Genomic DNA, 20398 nt, shown 5'->3' on the forward strand with positions numbered 1-20398 from the left:
ATTTTTTTTCCCACATTCAGTACAAAAGAGAAACCCCGATAAAAAAGCCTAAAAACACGCTAAAAATACCCCCAAAACCCAAACCTCTGCTTGGAGAGTAAGAAAAACCATCATAATCAGTATATTTGTGAAAGGCGTTTCCAAACGTAACAGTTAGCCCTATTTCAAAAGCCAGTCACACTCGGCATGCTTTGTCCCGTACGGTAGCAGTTTTGTTGACTATCCTGTGTTGTACGGTCTCGTGCTGTCAGGGGCTGAATAGACCACCTACCCGACCAGTGGGCCTGCACGAAGCGTGGTGTGGACCGTCACACATGCACGAATTTTCCCCCCACCCCCCAACACTAGTCAAACGTCCTCCAATCTTGGCTGGACGAGGTTGACGCAAAGTCAAACATTCGTAGGTTAGTCGGGGAGTTCAACCATACATGGTTGGCTGGTGTTCGTCTGTAAGTCAGCAAAAGTTGCCAAAACACCCGCCAACCATTCGGGAGTAAAGACAACAGTTTTTGGGGTGTCTCCTGTCTCGGGCGTCAAATTTGACCCAAATTTCACTCAAATTTGTTTCGATTCCAGTAGAAAGGTGGGCGTGACCTAAATCTGGTCAGACTGCGTCCTGGCGTCGGTTGAACCTGGTCAGCTGATGTTTGGAAACGGGAACAAATTAGTGTGAAGTTCGTGAATGTGTGACAGGGGCTGTATATGTACGAGTATGTAGTCAGACCGGATTGTTGTCGATGACAGACTTGCGTGCAAAGAATGTCCTTCAGCTTTTCAGTCCCACGTGACGTCACGCTGCCGTACCAGTCTGCGCCTGGCACCGAGCAATTATGTCTAAATATAACATTTCTGGGAAGACAGGAAGGTCGTGAGACACTGTACAAAATCCACTCTTTATACACAGCTTAAAACTTAGGTAATGGTTTCTTTGATCCTTTTCAGGTACCATTACGCCTAAATTAAGGTGTGCCTAAAGGTAGGGTTTTGTGCAGTGTGAATTCAGTCAGTTTCTCCAACATCTCACAGACGCATGTCAACAAAACTATTACTACTACTAGACTAAGTTTATGACTTTTATTTGCCCTGAGGCCTTGTTGATCATAAGTGGGTTTTTCCCTGAACGGGATAAGGTTAAACCTCCATGGAAGCGCTATATTCGTCGAATATTCCTCACTTTCTGTCTGTAGGAGGCAGCCATGTCCACTCTACAAATGTTCAGAAATACAATACCCCCCCTTCTCTAGATCTTAATGGACGAACGTTTGCAATGGCTGGATTCTAAACAGTTAATCAACTACAGCTAGAAGCAAAGACAGGTTTTCTTGTGTCTACAGAGATAGGACAGACTGTGATGACGAAGCATGTTTCATCGTACTGTAATACCAATACAATCCTACAGGTGGCGCTGTTGATAAGAGGACCAGAACAACGTAAAACATAGTGGTAGTGATCCTTACTGAGTATTCAGAGCAGACTGTGAATTTCTAGAATCCTAGTTTAATAAGGGAGCCGCGATTTGATCAATGCAACCTCTAATTCATTCATGTGGTATAACGGCAGAGTGCTCCGATCGGAACCAAGAGGATCCAAGCGGTCCCGAGTTCGAATCCTGCCATGCCACCGATCTTTTGCCCTTTAGGATTGGCACTTAACACGACTTTCCTCACTTAACTGGGCTACAATGAGTATTGTATTGTCCTCTGTGTTTGTGGCGGCATAAAAATAAGTTTGAGTATGCCGTCGCCGTGTTTTGTGTTAAATGTTGGTATAAAACTTTTAACAGCCTCTAAACATTTCCCGGAGTGTGAAATCTCGTATTTCTTGTTGATGTTAATTTTTCTGCCTCTTTTGTGTTGGTTAGGGAGGGTTCCGTCTGGAGATCCTGAACAACACCGGGCCGGAGTTTAACGCGACCACGGACATTCTCCGGGTGTTAACCCCGGGAGACGGCTTCACGTCCGCGCATGACGCCACGTAAGGATCGGTCATATCATTTTTAATAAATAATGATAATGGCAATGATAATTTGTTTTATCATTTGTAATTTATTATTTTAAAAATCCATACTTGTTACTGTTTTAAGTTTAAACTTTCGCTTCAACACAAACAAGTTCTCTCACCTAGAACTTTCGACATGTCACTCTGGCCTTCCTCAGTAGACTGACCCAGTGAGGCTTGTCACGTGATTTCTTTGAAGTGTGACGTCAACACAGACTTGTTACTGTTGTGATTTCATATATTCTAATATTCTATGGTTACTACCTATTCTCAGTCTGCAGTGGTACGAGCTGACCCTCCCGTCTGACTTCACCTGCGAGCGCTGCACCATCCGGCTGCTCCGCCTAGCGGGCGAGTGGCGCCTTGGCAACGGCAATGACTACATCTTCTGGAGCTGTGCTGACGTCACCATCGTTCCGCAGGGCAGTCCGGGTACGTCAATATGGCTTCAAAACTAGACTACTTCGCGTTCTGGAAATAAAAAAAAAGTAAAGAAATTGACAAAATGGAGTGAAAATCAACTAGAGGAGAGTGTCGATCAGACCAACTGACTACCAACCATCCAGGAGTTAGCACTAGCGACTAGGTAGAGTTTTAACACTAGCGGTCCTTTTGGATTCAGGTATGGAGTTGTTGTCAATTTTAGATATACTTGTAATGTCTCTTCCAACATTACCACACATTTCTTCAATTTGAACTTAGAGTTAGATGGGGTTTTCAAAGTACTAGCTGGCTGGCCCTAAGACCCTCTTAAACGTAACTTTGACCCTTTATCATATCTACATACATGTATAAAGAAGGAGTGCTAAAACAACAAGAGATTTAGATGTGACATTTCTGTTAATATGGCATACAATGAGTGACACGCATGTTGTGTTGCCACAGCGTGCCCTGGCGGGCAGTGTGGGAACAGCACTTGTGCCAGGCTGTACAGCGGAGACAGGTGTCAGTACAAAGGTTAGTATGCATCACTTTTTTTTACCTCCATGAAAAAATGAGGCATTGTTTTCTGGTATGTCCCTGTGTGTGTTTTTTTGCATGGCCCTTAGGTTAGGTTGTAATAGATATGGTTTTGTTCAGTCTGTCCAAGAGTGAGAAAGTCATAAATCACTTGTACGTCCGGTAGCACTGGCTGCTTTGACAGATGTTTTTCATTACATGGCCTCCTTGACAGCTGAGGTGGTTTTATCAAATCTATTTGTAAAATACATCAACCAATCATTAAATAGTATAGTGGAGTATGCTTAATATTTTCAAAGCCACCGTACCGACAAAATCATAAAACACATAATTTATATAACGCGATCTTCTTCGTAGCTGTTTCCCTTGCACGATAAAGAAAAAATTTCTTCTAGAAAAACCAACGCAGATAACAAACGACAAAGGTATGAGATGTTTAACCTCTAGTTCTGTGTACCAGATGACTGCATGGACAATACAGACTGCAATGATAACGGAGTGTGCGTGACCACTGACGCCACCTCCTACCCCAAGAAGCAATGCTACTGCAGCAGTGGCTTCTTCGGCCGTGACTGTTCCAGGGGTAAGTGTGAAACTTCTCTTGCCTTTACTTTTGACTGTACTTCTTGTTTGTTTATCTATTTATTTAAATTCAAAGATTTGAAACAAAAAGAGCAAGAAATATGTAAGGTGCAGAATTGTTGTTTCTCTGCCCGTTGGCTCCTTATAAGATGCACAATGAAAAGCCATAACCTCTAACTAATACTACTGATAGGTACAAAGAGTAATGAATAAATAATGATAATGGAAATAAGTACAACAAGATTTAAAAATGCAATGTTGTCATTATCAGCAGCAGCCAAAGTAATAGATTATTAGTGGAGTGCAATTGCAAATGTTACCTTTCTAGTTGATTGTTGTTGTTGTTGACATGAGTTCTCCATGTTTGCAGTGTCGGAGCTGAGAGCGATTCCCTCCAGTTTCTCAAGCTACTGGCACCGTGAGCTGACGGGAGGGGTGGACCTGTACTGGAAAATCCGGTCTGCGTCTGTACGTATCATCGTGTGATGGATATCTTTTTATAAACGCCAGATATCATTGGGGACATAAAGAAGATCTGTTCAATCGTAACGACATCCACACACAGGCAAACACACCTGTCCTTGGTGCTGAACACCTTCCATACAGAGACAAACACACGTCCTTGGTGCTGAACACCTTCCACACACAGGCAAACATACCTGTCCTTGGTGCCGAATTCCATCCACACACATACATACATGTCCTCGGTGCTGAACACCTTCCACAAACAGACATGCCTGTCCTTGGTGCTGAACACCATCCACACACAGACATAATGTCCTTGGTGCTGAACACCATCCACACACAAAACACCTGTCCTTGGTGCTGAAACCACAATACAATACCCATGGCTAGCACCTGTAAAAAAAGGTTTTTAGTGTGGTCTGGTTAAGTAGATGTTTACAGGTAAATCACTCATAATATGTTGCATTCTGTTCTGACGCTGTTTTCACAAAATTTTCAGAACGAGATTGAAGTTGCTCTACAGGTGGAGGGATCGACATGGGCTGGGCTGGGCTGGAGGCCACTGGGTGAGTATCAGGAATTTGTGACTTATTTCCGATTTTGTTAAAAGAAACTTCTACATGAACTGTGAGATTTCGATATTTCAGATTTGATACCTGAAGCTACACATTGCCACAGGCGTTATGTCCCCATCCGAGAGGTATCTACTACGAGGGGAACCTGACTTTATGTTGACTTTATGTTTCAGGTCTGGCGTCGACCTGTCGGAACTTCCCCGTGAATTACTTCAGTTCCGACCCGCAGGCAGAACCGGAATCAGAGCCGGAATCAGAGCCAGAACCAGAACCTACTCAGTCATCACAGGTAAGAGAATAGCCTGGTTACCTTTCTCTTCAGTGTTTTGTGGCCCTTTTCCCAGATGCACTCACCATAATATATAATGCATTCCGTTCCACACGTTAAAGCATGTGTAAAGATTTCAACGCTTACTTTGCGTACTTTCACGCATGTTATAAGGCTCCTCGAAGTCACACGTAGGATTTCGTGCAGTGCGAGGCCTACAGAGTATAGCGCTCTCCTGACTTGTTAGATCTTTCCAATCGGCCTTTCTAATTACCGCTGTGCTCAAGTACAGTCTTTCATCGTAATGACATGCGTGCCCTAATGGATCTGGGTGGGTGGTAACAAAACACATCTCTAGTTTGCCGTAACGTTTCAGTAATCTCTATTATCTAGGTTTCCCCACTTGCATCTGCCGTTGTGTTAAGAACTTATTATCTGTGAGGCATTTCACTGTGTAAAATGTCATAAGTATGTACATTAATTGATACAGCTTACGGTATTCAGATAGATGGATAGATAACGCCGTGGTACATTTGATACCCCTAGGGCCGCCGCCGCCGAGCTGTGAGCCACCTGCGCGTCCCCCGTGCGGAACCTGAGGCCGAGCCTGAAGCCGAGCCAGAAGCCGAGCCTGAGAGCTTCATCCCCTGGCAGTGCCGGGCAAACGGAAGTAAGGCATAAAAGTTTGAATCTTTTTACTTTGACTAGGACTAGTTTATGCCATATAGCCCTAGACAGTAACAACAGTTTGTGTTATCAACAGTTTGTGTACGGAGTGATTTTGTCCTTTCTTCGTGCAGGTCAAGCGGAACCAGAACCTTCGGGAGAGCCCGAGGGCGAACCCGAACCTTCCAGCGAACCCGAGGGAGAACCCGAACCTTCCAGCGAACCCGAGGGTGAACCAGAACCCGAGGGCGAACCCGAGGGCGAGCCGGAACAAGGAGGTTAGTGCAGTCATTAACACTGCACGTGCTATGCGGAAAGTACCTTAAAGCATGCTTAAATGTTCGTTTCTTCCTTGGCGTGTACCTTTACGTACGTTTAAGGTGTGCTTGAAAGTAGGGTTTCGTGTAGTCTTCATACACCTTCAGATATTCCGGTGGCATGTGTCTCTAAGTGTCAGATGCAATCTTGATTCAATCGGGTGAAATGCAGTTCCATATTTCCAGCACACTGTCATCTTTATCACTGATTTTTTGGGGTAAAGATTTGACTTTTGTTTCCAACTATGATTTGACTGTTGTTTTCTATAGGAGGAGGACGACTCCACGCCATGGACTGTGTGGACATGGTGATCGGCACGGCCATCGGGACCACCCACCGTATCGGCGACTACTACACCCGGGACAGGTCCACCCCTCAGCGGGACGGCTGGTATAACGGCCGGGACAGCCTGACTGCCGCGTACGGGGAACAGCGGGACGGGGAAACTACCATCATGTTCCGCAGAAGCCTCATGAGTGAGTCACGTTTGGTAACCTCCGTTAAAAAATGGAGGTATTGTTTATGGCGCGTGTTTGTTTGTTTGTGTGTGCGCACGCGTTTGGTTTGCGTGTGTGTGTGTGTGTCTTTGTGCGTGTGTGTTTCTGCATGGCCCTTAGGTAAGGTTGTAATGGCGTAATAGTTGGGCTCAGTATGTCCCCCCAAAAAGTCATTAATCATTTCTACAGCTGTTGGCGCTCCCTGTTTTCATAGTTTTTCTTTTTTTTTTTTTTACATTACCTGAGCTTACCACTTTCAACATTTCAGAACAATCGGGCGAACAATCGGACCACAGTTTTGACCGCTCCCTGATGCACTTTATCTATGCCCGCGGTCAGGAGTACGGGAGGTACAGCCACCGGCCAGGGTCTGCTGTGGAGAGCTGTAACGCCACGGACTACATGTAAGTACTGTTACAGTAGTAACTTCAGGTACAGTTGTTTTCATTGTGTTGTAGGAATTGCTGCTAGCCTGTGTATCATCCGTTGTATGGCGGAGATCCTCAGTGTACTTGCTCACTGAGTGCAAGGAGCCCCCTTACAAATCAGATGGTACCTAGGCTAGGATGCTGCACGCACAATTCTGATGATTCTGAAACTGGTAGTTTCTTCTTGCGAATCAAGATTAATTTCATCCTGTTTTGCTGGCTAATGCTCAATTTTGTATATTCAGAATGCATTATCCATAAGAGGGTAATCTGAATATCAGTCTTGGAATAGTACATTCTTCGAAAGTCTTTCAGCATAAGTTTACACCAAATATATCATACATATTGAGGGTGGAATGACACCAGTCTCTACAAGGCTATGGAAGCGTCTGGGAAAGAGTAGTAATTTGTTAAATAGACAGATAATATGTCAGAGGAGTTGGTCCGTGGGAATGGCTTGCTAATGCTTCACTTCTGTATAAATAGAGCTGATTGCAATTTCATACGTCCAACGTTTTTAATCAACTATATATTGCCTTCCACTTTCCGCAGGTTCTACCGGCGAGACGAGCTGAAGTACCACGGGCACGGCCGGGCTCAGAGGGGAACCACCACTCTCAACATCTTCGGTAGGTATTGCAAGAGTTCGGTAACCTCAACCATTGTTGGTAATCCCCTTGTGTTGCAGCACAAGCGTGGAGTGTCTGTAACTTTTGGAGTCTAACTCCTAACAGCTAGAATACTTTGAAATGCCATAGCTGCTTAAAGGTAATACGTGTCAACCAGATATCTCTATGGATTGACAAAATAGTACTTATAGATTGAAAGAGGCTATAATTTGCATCTTTTGGTGTTCTTGACCTGCACAAAATCCATTCTTTTTCCATACCTTTAAGCATGCGTAAAGGCTCCGTTTCTTCCTTTGTGCGTACGTTAAGGTGTGCTTAGGATTTCGCACAGTGTTTTTAACGCGTGTTTTGGCCGTAACAGAGGACCCGGACCAGGTCGGTGTGGACGGAGACTGCCGTGGAAGTTGGAGTACTCCCTCGGGCTGCCAGGGGGTTGCCTGTGACCACTCCGTGACCTGGACATACAACCCCAACACTGACAAGGTAGATTTCTTTTCTGGGACGACTTGGCAAAGAGGTTATCATTTGGCCTACGATGTTTTGTACAGTAACATTTGTTGACAAAATACCTAAAGATTCCTAAAAAGTCTAACATGGAATTTTCTTGTCACCATGAACGATTTTGCCTATTTACAATGTTTTCACCTTGTGATAACTACCTGAGCAAGTTTGGATAGACGATTTCAAAGGTTCATTTACCATTGCATTTATTAGATTATTGTTAGAGTGATGATCTGTTTTTGTTATACTTCAACGTGACTATACTTTTTCGTTTCCTTCAGATTGACTTCCAGATCCAAAGCAAACAAACTAATGACAAGTGGGTGGGACTCGGCTTCTCTGAGGACAGGGTAATGGTAGGTGCAATCACTCATCTAACTCTTAGAATTGCACACATCTTAGATTGGATACTTTCAGGTTTATCTGCAATTATTCAGCAAACTATAATAATCTCGCTATTTCCGAAAACAATTTCATCAGGTTAGTAGAAGATACTTTAGAGTATTTGAGATCTATTTTCTTTTACACAACCAGTTATGTCAATTGTGTTCTCGCCACAAAAGTACCGCCTACATCGGCTACATATAGCGGTGAGAAGCAGAACTCCAGTCAGAACCTCTGGCGAAGGTATCCGATAGATATCGAAACGTACTGTGTAAGCAGGTGAATGACATTACTAGTTGTATAAAAGAACATCCCAAACATTCTGTTTCTTACTATTATCTCTATTTTTCCAGCCTAACACCGATGCTATTGTTGGCTGGGTGACTGACAGTGGCGAGGTGTACATCAGTGATAGGTGAGTAATTCATGAAGCAGCTGCGCATTCAAGGAGATGAAATATATACAGCCGCACAGTGTGTGTATTTTTCTCAAATTGTGTACACCTTATCAAGTATGATAAATGCAAAATGAATTGCAATAAAGGCCCTTGTATCACAATTGCTTACAGATGGGCAAGTGCACGTTCCCGGCCGGCCCCGGATACCAGTGATGACATCGAGAATGCACAAGGTTCATTCACGGACGGGATGCTTACACTCAGCTTCACTCGCAAAAGGAACACAGGTGGGCATGCTAAAGAGCCAATGTCTTTATATTCTTAAGAATGATTCTGTTCTAATGAATGTTATTCTGTTCTAAAGAATGATTCTGTTCTAAAGAACTGGGCATTCTGTTCGAAAGAAACCGGGGCATAGAAACTGGGGCATACGGTTCTGACTCAAAAATAATTCTACTTCAATAATTAATAAAAGAAGTTGTATTTTGTTCTAAAAATCCCAAGGCATTCTGTTCTAAAGAATGTCATTCTGTTCTAAAGAATGTCATTCTGTTTTAGAAATGATATATTTCTGTTCTAAAAAGGCATTCTGTTTTAAAGAACGAATGAACCCAGATGCTGGTATATACTGTTCCCAAGAACGTACTGGTATTCTGTTATAAAGACTTAATAGAAAGGCCTGGAGGTAAAAAGTCCCTAGGTCATCACAATCACTGGATTTTCCATTATTATTGTTGTTTACGTTGTGTATTTGCATGTTTGTTTTGAAACAGGTGACAGCAGAGACCTGGCCTTCACGGACAGTAAGTGTCTGTACATGTTCTATCCGCGAGGGGGCGCCTATAACCATGGCGATAAGACCTTCTTCATCCATGCCAGCAACCCCGTAGTCAGCTCACGGGAGATCTGCATCAAAGCATGTGGAGCCGGTAAGTACCAAATTGTGCAACAGAAAATAAAGGGAAAAAATCTTCATTCACAAGGTTAAAATCAACTTGGTACATGAACCAAACATCTACCTAGTGGCCATCCCTACACTGTGGCTAGTCTCCACCAGACTTCCTTTGCGGGGTCAATAAATCATAGAAATCGCCTAAAAAGGGTATTAATTGGCCAGAGACTTCTTGGCGGGGCAATGGAGCTTCTCTGGCCGGCTATCTTCTCTGGCCAATTAATACCCTTTTTAGGCCAATTTCTATGATTTATTGACCCCGCAAAGGAAGTCTGGTGCAGACTACATTGTGGCCACTTTTTGTCGGACCCGTAGGTAATTTTCCCATTGACAAAAGAACCAAAAGTAGTATGAAATGGTAGCTACCTGTCTACTGTAACTATTTTCTCAAACTCCACTGTCCAAGCTTGTCTAAACTGTAGTGACAAGTCAAGGTATGATAGGTCAAGGTTCTTAATTTGAAAAGTCTTTAAATTGTAAAATAACCTAAGATGAATGTACCAGGTACCCTCAAAAAGTAGCTATATCCACTTAAACCGAATGGCCGAATGGCTCATCAAATTTGACTGCATGGTGAGCCAAAAGTGGTTAAACTTTAAATGGGGAGAGAGATGCATATAACTGTTTATGGTTTGGCAACACTGGATCATTTTCACATTCATGTATTTATCAATATTTTGCAGATGGAATAATTGTGTTAACTTTAATGTCATTTCCTTTGGGTGAAATAATTGCGTTTTCTGTTCACCTTTTCACAATTTTTTTTCCTTTGTCTTATTTCTTTGCCCAACGACTACGTTCACGTGGAAACTGACTGTTGTGTATTATGTGAGTTTATGACATGAATATACTGGTGAGCTGGAACTAAGGAATGCTTGGGTACTAACAGCTGATAAAGCAAATTAATTCTGTTTTTGAATTAGTATTATCATCTTTATTGGTACTAACATGTTTAAAGTTAATTTAACTTTTGTTCCAACACGAAGTTTGGGGATTGTTCTCAACAAGAGCTTTCGACCAGTCACTCTATTCTCCAAGCAGAGGTTTGGGTTTGGGGTTATTTTTGGCGTGTTTTTAGGCCAATTAAAAAGCCTAAAAACACGCCAAAAAAAACCCAAACCTCTGCTTGGAGAGTACAGTCACTCTGTTCTTCTTCAACAGACTGACCCAGTGACGCTAGTCACGTGGCTTCTTGAAAGTGTGACGTCATGTTTTCTGTTTGTTTGAAGGTCCCGTAGGCGCAGGGTCTACCATCAAGCCCTCCGCGGTCATCCTGCTGACCCTGGTGATGACCATGTGGGGACTACTGAGGGAGTGAGTGACCAGTACACTGGACACGTCACAATGCGTACACAACCAGCCTTCACAGCAAACATCATGATCATTGCACTCTTACTAACACGTTGGCAGAATGTACTGGGCCTTTTGAAAATCCGCAGTGCATTGTACATTACGTCTTGTTCAGGGTTGTATTTAATGATGATATCTCATAATAGTTTTCAAATGTTGTGTCGAAAAAGATTCTGACGCAACATTCTCCAAACTTTGAACAAGGCACTGTGAAAAATCTAATGAGTTTCGCGCAGGTGCAGTGAGTTCTACCACTTGCTCCTCTTACTTAATGAGTGATGCAAGCATGCTATTAGGTAAAATAGTAGAGACTTCAAGCAAATTTAGTTTTACATCCTGATGATATCAGACATTAACGGGCTTTGCATGTTTGGATCAGATTTATATTCAGATTAATTTTATCACAGCATGCTGTATAATATTCTCTCTTATAAGTGCGTGTTATATTTTTACATGCTGGAACGTGGACCAAAGACCATAGGCCTTCAGCCTATCAGAATGTTGTTAAATGAAAAGTTAGTACAGTTGTGTTAGATTTGGATTCTATCACTGCTGAAATCCTACACCTTAAACAAACGTCCACAAATGTACGCGTAAACGAAGAAACGGACACTTTACCTGTGATATAAGGTGTGTGTGAAGAATGGGTTTTGTGCAGTGTATCTTGAATCCTAATGTCACCAGATCAGCAAAGTGAGTTGAACATTTCGTGATGGAATGACGGGCATACAGAGTAGTCTGTGAATTATTTTCGAGTAGATGTAAGATACTTGGCAGTTTTAGTGATGAGATACAATTTCACTGTTTCCCTCACTGCATTGAGTACTGAAATAGGCTACACCACCAAACATCTGCATGGAAAAGGGTTTAGAAGGAAACATACAGTGTGGTAAATTAAGACATGCTGCTTTGAGCTCCAACATTGGTACATGATGATGGTAATGATTTTAGAAATCAAATCTGATTCAGTGAATATAGATAGCTGTAAAATATAGAGTTTAAAGATGCAACGTTATTAAATGTTCTATTTGATGACAATTATATTTAATTTAGAAGCACAAAAAAAATTAAGTAGCAGATACAAAGACTGTGAAGAAAGTGACATTGAATGAAATCACCAGGGGAACAAGAGTGGTGTTTAAAAACATACACTGGCAACGTTGTATAATAGTCATGTGCTGTGCTGTGTATACAAAAGTTTACATTAAGTCATTTAGTGTGTTATTTACTTAGTTAAGTTCACATAGGGCGTATGAACTCTCACTTGTATACTTTGAAAACATCACATGTTTTAGAAACATTTCCATTTTTATATGGATGTCAAGAGACTGAAATGGGCATGGATTTACGTATAATACCAAAACAAACAAACAAACAAACAAACAAACAAACATCCTAGGGGATAAAAGCCCACCATCTGAATCATATTGACAGTAAAGTATACATCTGAGAGTGATGCCCTAATTTTAATTCAGATACTCCTTGCCATTGAACCCGGTGTCTTTTTATCATCTTATACTTTACCTATAATGTTTACCTTTGCAGAAGGAGACATATTGTTTTTTTGCTCCATTTCTTCTTACGTCCCAAATACAGAAGGTCAATAATCTGGGCTGTAACAGATATGTTGGGCTACATGATGTAGCAAGATTTGTTGGATATATGAAGATGTTTGGGTCAGAATAAACAGAGCTGTAGTTTGTTAGGCTTATGCCATGTGAAGGTAAACATTATGCATTTGCTTTGCAAATGTTACATTTCTAGCTGACAACTGTCATTTTGAGTTTGAAATAAGCGCTTGTTTATAAAATAATGTTTTTAGCAAAGATGCCACCAGAGCTTTTACATGCATCATCAATTTCAAAGAGCTGGGATATACGTGAGAAAATTGCGGGTACATTTGTACACCAGGACTTGTAATAAAGGTACTAGTAATTGAGACCCCACACGTGTCTTACATGCAGTCTTTAGTGTCTTCAAGTCTATCGTTGCCTTGCCAGAAGTTTATATCATCAAGCTTCTAGAGGTTTATATCATCATATCACAAAATCTTATCAATCTGAAGAAGCGATAATAGATTAATTGATATCATTGATACATAATAAACGACAGACAAATGTCGACGCCATATTGCAGAGCTGCTTTAATTAAAATGTTTTATTTCAAGTTTTAAATCTCATGATTTTAGCCTTCCTTTCTGGAGCTTCCTTTCAAAGGTACTCCTTATGAAGAAGTTTAATTCCTGAGAGCTTAAAGCTTCTCAGGTTTGTACAGCCTTGATGTCATCATCACAGGGTCAGCTGAATCAGTCCTAAGATGCCCAGGGGAAAGAAAAGATGAGAGTTTTAGAATAAAAGCTCAGATGTATCAGTTAGTATACTTCTTAAAGCTGCATTATGTAACATCAGTAAGAACCAAAAACTCAATTTTCTGGTCGTTTGAGTGAAGTTGAGTCGTTACCCTAACTGCATTGAAAATAAGTGCCTTTCAGGGAGTGAAGGTTTCCCCTTCCCGTACCTCTTATGCTCAGGTCACATTTCCAAACCAGGAAGATATACATCGAATGGTCAGATTACATACAAAAGCGTGGACATGTAACATCAGTCAGCGCAGTCTTAATGCTATGCATGAAGCACATCTGCAAGCCGAGGACCATGTACATAGAATGTCTGTATCAAAGATATCCTGAAACCTCTTGTTTACTGACAGGACAAGACGCCGTTTGAATTGCAAAATGTCAGACTGACTTAGTCAGTCAGACTACCTGCTAGCCTGGGTAACCAAACCTTTGGTCGGATTGGCAGTAATTTTTCGGCCCCGGCCTTTACCAAGCACAGGCGAGTTATATATGCCACGGACCTATCTCCAGCTGGTTTCCCTGTATCCGCTGGCTGACTTCCTGTATTACGCTTAGCGAAGGAGCGAAGGAACTTAAAACCCCCCAAAGCGCGGTAATTGAGGCTTGGCTGGCGGGCACGAACGCTCTTGGCGCCGAAGGGATAGCGCTGAGCTCACGGCGGTCTGGTTACCAAGCGAAGAAACGTACCCCCCCCCTCCCAAAGTGCGGTAATTGAGGCCTGGTTGGCGGGCCCAAACGCTCTCTGCCCCAAAGGGATAGCACTGAGCTCACGGCGGTCTGGTTACCAGACTACCTACCTGCCAGACAGCCCTGGAAGCCGGCGTTGTAGTCCACGGCCACCTCGTTGGTGTGGAAGTTGCTGCGATCGTCCACGTAGTTATCATGGGCGTCCGGCCCTCCCACCAGGGCGCCGTCCAGCACGTTCTCGTTGAAGTCCCAGTTGTTGTAGGTGTTCCAGTCACACCAGCCGTCTATAGGGCAGGTACTGGGGAGGAAACAGGCGTGAACGTACAATGTAGAAAATTAAACCATTGAAGTCTCATCAATACTTTAGGTATCTGCCTACTGAGTAAGTGAGTGAGTGAGAGTGGAATATGTAAATGAATGATTGAATGAATGAGTATAATAATAACTGCTGTGACAGTCCTAACTACGATGACAATCTGTAAGTTCACCAACAGAATTGACTTACGACGCCCTGTGATGAGGCCTGACCGGGAAGTTATGTCCGAAGCCGACCACCAGACTGCGGCCGGAGTCGCCCAGCATGTAGTGGATCTGGTTAGCGGCAAACTCCCGGTACTGCCCGGTGTTGATGCCCATACTGGCCGCCACCAGCGCCAGGAACGCGTGGTTAGCTGTGAGCAGCATGGAGAATATAGCGCATAAATAGTGTTAGGCAATAGCCTGGGTACCATCTGGAATTTCGCTCCGCAACGCTCGAAAAAATCATGTTGCGGAGCGAAAATCCGGATGGTACACAGGCTATTAGGCAATGGTAGTAGTCGTTGCAAGAGATGGGCACTAGCCTTTAAGTTATAGCTTGAAAATTTAGCTGAAGCTGGATTTAACTGTCATTTCCAATCTTGTGTGACGGTGACTGTGTCCTATTCTCATTCACCATGGTGTCTACAAGGCTTTCATTACTGTGCAAGGAAAACAACACCAGCTGTCAAGGAGGTCATGTAACAAAAACGCATTTGAAAACAGCTGGCGCTGCCAGATGACTTTGTCCCTTAGACAGTCTGAACGCAACTATATACATTACAATCCTAGGGGCCATGCAACACACACACACAAACACACACACACACACATGCCAAAAACAATACCTCCATTTTTCACGGAGGTAAATACCCACCGGAATGCCTGCAGGATCCCCACTCGTTCAGCCACAGCAGGCCCTTGGGTGTGTAGGTATCTCCGCCGCCTGGCATCTTCCTACTCATGTATGTTGAGATGTCATTCTTGTACTTCTCCTTGTTTGTCGCCTTGTACAGAACCAGCTACGGACGCAAAGAGTGAACATTTGAATATAAATCAAACTTTATTGCAAATTTGTGCCCGAGGGATAATTTCAAGAAAATTGGAAATGATAAAATATGAACATAAGATAATACTACTGCTACATGTACTTCTAATACAGTTATTGCAGTGCTTGATCTTTCTGTGTGCAGTGGAGTAATAATATGAAATGAGATGGATGAATTTGAGGATGTTAATAGAAATGAATTTTTTGTAGGCTTGCTTACCACAAATATGCAGAAACACACGCACACACATTCAGCCACACACACACACACAAACACAAACAGGCAGACCTAAAACGATACCTCCATTTTTCACGGAGGTAATTATCCCTCACCATTGCTCCCGACTGTTTCTCGTCCCAGCTGAATCCGCCGCCGCTGATGCCGTACTCGTCATAGTACTGCTCAGCCTTGGTGAGGTACCCCGCCTCCCCGGTCGCCCGGTACATCCAGGCGGCTCCCCAGGTCAGCTCGTCATTCATGCCACCAAACGAGCTGAGGCGTCATAAAACACAGACACAAAGGTATGAAGAACCTTCCCCCAATCAACAACCAACCAACCCATGTTGGCTGAGGTTCGGGAGCAGTCTGACCAGATTTAAGCCACGCCTACCGGTTATAATACAAGTCAAATCGAATTAGAATTAAATTTAAGTTAAATTTGACCCCCGAACATGCTCAAAACACTCAGCTGATCTACTAACACCGCCCAACCACCGGCCAACCATGGCCGAACCATGGAAAAATAACCTGGTGACGGCAATGAATGACTATACAAAGGAGGCCCCTACGCTTACTCTAATAACCTTCTTGAACATACATGTACTAAGAGAAAGTAGACAGAGGATGTTCCTTAAGCCTATAACCTACTTGAATATACTAGTACTAAGACCAAGTAGACAGTGGTTTGAGAGACAAGCGACTCACGGGTACGGCGTGTCGTGGATGACGTTCTGATAGTCTCCCCTGTAGGTGTCGGCGAACTCATACAGATCCCGGGCGTGCTGCAGCAGAGTGTCCGCATACCCGGCGTCTGGGAGCAAACAAAACAACGGAAAAAACAACATGATTACACTCAACGCGGTCCAACGGATGGGTCCTTTTCACGTTTGGTGGCAATTTTTTACTACCTGTCCACAGACTTTCCAGGAGAAGAACCGTTAGCATTATGGCCTTGCGTAGAGAGACATTATGTCCCATGGGCTACCAGCCTACCACAAACACAATCTAAGATGCAAAAATCTGAATTGATCCTCCTACAACATAAAATTGTGATTAAAAAGATGCAAATGTAGTAAGTAAATGAATCAACCAAGGGGTATTCTGTCGACGTGCGTCGCTCCTTGCCGCGCTTTTGTGTTCAGAAATGTAGAAAAGACCACAAAAGATCAACAACATAATCACTGTACGAAATCCATTCTTTAGGAACAATTCAAAGCTTGCGTAAATGTTCTGTTTCTTCCATTGCGTTTCAAGGAGCTCTAATATAGGATTTCGTGTAGTGAATCCCCAAGCGATTTATCTGTTTGGAGATTAGTAGCTCTTATTTTGTACCTCCGTTTTCCCTGAAGACGATGGAAGCAGCAGCCATGGCGGCGGCGGCCTCGGCGGTGACTTCCGACCCAGGCTGGTTGGCTGTGACTTTCTTGGCGGGCCGGTGCATGGTCATGGCCTGGGGCTGGCACCACACCGCGTGGTCTGCACCGGTGTCGCCAACCTGGCAAAATTAGGAAGAAAACTTTCAACAACGATCTTATTGAATTAAGCCTGAATGTTTTGTCTGTAAGTAGAGGCGATCCATCGCAACAGGGCACCATTACGGCATTCGTATCAGCTATAAAAAAACGCCCCTGCAGTTCCAGAAAAAGGCCACTATGTGTAGGGGCCCTAACTCACGCCACCTGTTCCCGGACACAAGAGCCTATTACCATCCGACATTTGTGTCTCTAGCATGCCCAGATCACGAGATATCAAAACAGGTAGTACCGCTGCAGTATCATAACAAGCCGCCATGGGGTGGGCAAATTTAAACATTTTGCGGTCTCATGACGGCCTAGCCACAGACCAAGTATCAACTTGAAGACAATCCATGTAAGCCTTCTCGAACCTTACCTGCGCCACGAACTCGAACTTGCTGGGATGGCACTTGATGAGGTAGTCCGTCACCCATTTGATGGAGTCCAGGGCGTTGGCCATCTCCCCGGCGGCTTCGTACGCCCGCTTGAACTCGATCATGCCCCAGGACAGCACGGTGATGGTGTAGGCCAGCGGGAAGTGCAGCTTCAAGTGGTCACCAGCTGGAGAGAAATACCATGTATGGTGAATCAATCTGGACGGTGGCCAGGACGAGGGGTGATATAGACTTGACTTACAGGCTCTACTGATAGAGAAATATAAAAATTATGGTGAATCAATCTGAATGGAGGCCGGGAGGGACGGGGGCGATATCAACTTGACTCACAGGCTCTACTGATAGAGAAATGACATGTATGGTGAATCCCTTATAATCTGAACAGAGGCCGGGACGGAGGGCGATATAGACTTCCAAGCTCCAATGATCAAAAGCTGTAGAGAGATGAGATGTACGGTGAATCAATATTATACTAGTATCTGAACGGAGGGCGATATAGACGCCCAGAGAGATTTGGTAAAAAATTCCGGTGAGTGAAATTCCTTTTCATTTGGAGTACAGTTTGATTTTCACAGACGAACTTTCACGCTAATTATAATAATATAGATGAACATGTTTTTTTACCGTCGAACCAGCCTCCCGACAGGTCGAGCCCCACGTCCTGACCGTCGCCTTGGCAACAGGAGCGTCGCCATGGGATACGGTTGTTGCCAGGCAGGTTGCCGGCACGCTGCGCCTCGTAGAACAGGATGGACTTGTGCAGGGCGTCCACGTAGTCGTACGCACCGACCTGGCCGGGGGAGAAAATAAACGTCAAGAGCCGAGTACAGTAGCAAAACACAGTTTCTTCAGGTTGTCAAATAACGAATATATTCACAAATATATTTCCATCTTCTTGAAACTATATATCACTCTTTGAACAAACTACTTTAGGTTAGCTGGGTGGTGAAGGACTTTGGGGATGATTTAAAAAAATAAGTCTGACCGTTCCTAGGCAAGGTTATGGATAATTTAGCATGGTAGCCTGGCTACTCGTGGGGTATCCAGGACCGTTCTCCAGGGATCCCCGGCAGTCATGGCATCAGCACAACATGAATATGCACATACCCACGGTCCACGTGTAACGTTACATAAGGTAAGGCCAAACAAGGCTTCTACCGGAAGAAAAGATAACAGTACACTTTAATCAAATATTACTATTGACCGAGCAGTTATTTGTGTGTGTCAAGCACATATGGCGATGTTCCCATATACTTGTGTGTACACACAAACATATGTATAGGTCCGTCGGGCTTGTTTTACAGATGACCTTTCCCGTATTTTTAGTTCAGAACAACAAAAAAACGCATCTATAAGGATAAAATACGCTCCCTTTTCACTATACGGCAATCAAGCAGGGCCGAAAACAGATTTCCGTGATTTCATAATCATAATACAAGATTTAAAAGTATGATGTACATGTAAAATGACACACAAAACGTACCAAAAATTGTTCTTAATCTATGCACGATTGCAGCTAGCCTCCAGCAGCCCTTCCTACGACCCTGGATACGGATCGCAGAATTGGGCCGGCAAAAAGGGCAATAAGTTTAGTTGTTTAGGAGAGTCAGTTCGAGGGAAAGTTACCCCCCTCCCCCCTCTCCCTAATCAGGACTCTACACTACAGACTGGCAAAACTCCCTTGGCCAATTATTCTCGCTATTTGGCTAAATTCGACCTGGCAGAGGAACATATTGTTCTTGTTGACGGCTCCGATCAGAATATTCTGTGAAGCTCAATAAATAAATAAATAAAAACACACAAACTTACCACAGGAGGGACGACGCCCACAGTGGTGGCGGAACCCTGTGTAGCGGCGGTGGGAGAGGTGGGGTGGGTGTGGCTGGTAGACGGGCGGTGGGTTGTCCCAGTACCAGTACCTGTACCTGTCAACATAAGATAATTATCTAGTTGTTTAAGTCCAGGAAATATCAATGAAAATAGGTGATAACTACATTATATACATACATTGCATACAGTATTCAGGGGTCGAAATAACCCTCTGTGTGCAACTTGGTGCAAGTAAATTTGGTGTAGTGCAACTAATTTTTTGCCTGCTTGCACCATGGTGCAAGTTTGCTTTATCCACTGTTACTACCTGTAGAATTACCCAATAATATTAATTAAAAAAGAACTGGAGTGGAAAGGAACAAAACCAGAATCCATGAAGTTTTTCTTCATTTTTTGTAAGTAACAGAAGGTTACTATCTACGTCGCTGCCAGCGGATGTTTCCCATCACTTCTGTATTTTTGGAGGGTGCAACTATTTTTCTTCCGGTGCAAGTATTTTTCTTTTCATTTGCACCAGTGCAAGTTGGCCCCAAAATCTATTTCGACCCCTGGTATTATAACACCAATCTTTACTTCATACATATAATCATAGAGAATTAATGAGCTAGCACCCCTCTATCTCATTAATTCGCCTCAAGAATTTCGTAAGAATTAATGAGATAACACCCCTCTATCTCATTAATTCTCTTTAATTAGCACATACCAAATATCATCAATGCAAGATCCACCTACAACTTCTTGAGTTATGCTTTCCACGAGCAAACAGCAAGAATTCGGAGATCTCAGACCTCCATAAAATATCTAGATCTTGTGCAATCCCCTTCTTTATCATGCACCATCTGTCAAGGAGGTCATGTAAGGCCATGTTGATTTGATTATATGGATGACATCCTCCGGGAGCCCCAAAACTGATGCGCGCGTGCGAATAAAAAAAAAGTTTTGCAAAAAAAAAAAGTTCTTTTCATTATGAAATCTACGTGGTCATGAGGGTTGAGCAAATGGCACAGAATATGGTTTGGCGAATAATCTAGTCTTCAAGTTCATTTCTTTACAATTTCGTCTTTTTTCGTTTGATTTT

General features: G+C 43.3%; 2 protein-coding genes across 2 annotated transcripts in view; one reads left to right on the plus strand and one right to left on the minus strand.

Annotated features, from left to right (window-relative positions):
• The window catches only part of LOC109475135, a 19467-nt gene extending 7928 nt beyond the window's left edge, over positions 1–11539 (plus strand). The window contains exons 3-20 of the mRNA XM_019775670.1: positions 1862–1974; positions 2273–2430; positions 2884–2955; positions 3419–3541; positions 3911–4008; positions 4499–4571; positions 4754–4869; positions 5395–5518; positions 5649–5792; positions 6102–6308; positions 6598–6733; positions 7310–7386; positions 7748–7869; positions 8169–8243; positions 8625–8686; positions 8840–8955; positions 9442–9597; positions 10850–11539. Of these exons, the coding sequence (XP_019631229.1) occupies positions 1862–1974; positions 2273–2430; positions 2884–2955; positions 3419–3541; positions 3911–4008; positions 4499–4571; positions 4754–4869; positions 5395–5518; positions 5649–5792; positions 6102–6308; positions 6598–6733; positions 7310–7386; positions 7748–7869; positions 8169–8243; positions 8625–8686; positions 8840–8955; positions 9442–9597; positions 10850–10938 (2061 nt within the window). The 3' untranslated portion in view covers positions 10939–11539. The remainder of the gene's footprint in view (positions 1–1861; positions 1975–2272; positions 2431–2883; positions 2956–3418; positions 3542–3910; positions 4009–4498; positions 4572–4753; positions 4870–5394; positions 5519–5648; positions 5793–6101; positions 6309–6597; positions 6734–7309; positions 7387–7747; positions 7870–8168; positions 8244–8624; positions 8687–8839; positions 8956–9441; positions 9598–10849) is intronic.
• Positions 11540–14096: 2557 nt separating this feature from the next.
• The window catches only part of LOC109475136, a 17714-nt gene continuing 11412 nt past the window's right edge, over positions 14097–20398 (minus strand). The window contains exons 13-21 of the mRNA XM_019775671.1: positions 19300–19415; positions 18115–18280; positions 17472–17656; positions 16914–17076; positions 16287–16392; positions 15695–15854; positions 15191–15335; positions 14522–14687; positions 14097–14314 (exon numbers count right to left, since the gene is read on the minus strand). Of these exons, the coding sequence (XP_019631230.1) occupies positions 14119–14314; positions 14522–14687; positions 15191–15335; positions 15695–15854; positions 16287–16392; positions 16914–17076; positions 17472–17656; positions 18115–18280; positions 19300–19415 (1403 nt within the window). The 3' untranslated portion in view covers positions 14097–14118. The remainder of the gene's footprint in view (positions 14315–14521; positions 14688–15190; positions 15336–15694; positions 15855–16286; positions 16393–16913; positions 17077–17471; positions 17657–18114; positions 18281–19299; positions 19416–20398) is intronic.

The sequence above is a fragment of the Branchiostoma belcheri genome, unplaced genomic scaffold, assembly GCF_001625305.1.
Source record: "Branchiostoma belcheri isolate BF01 breed outbred unplaced genomic scaffold, Haploidv18h27 scaffold33, whole genome shotgun sequence".
NCBI lineage: Eukaryota > Metazoa > Chordata > Leptocardii > Amphioxiformes > Branchiostomatidae > Branchiostoma > Branchiostoma belcheri.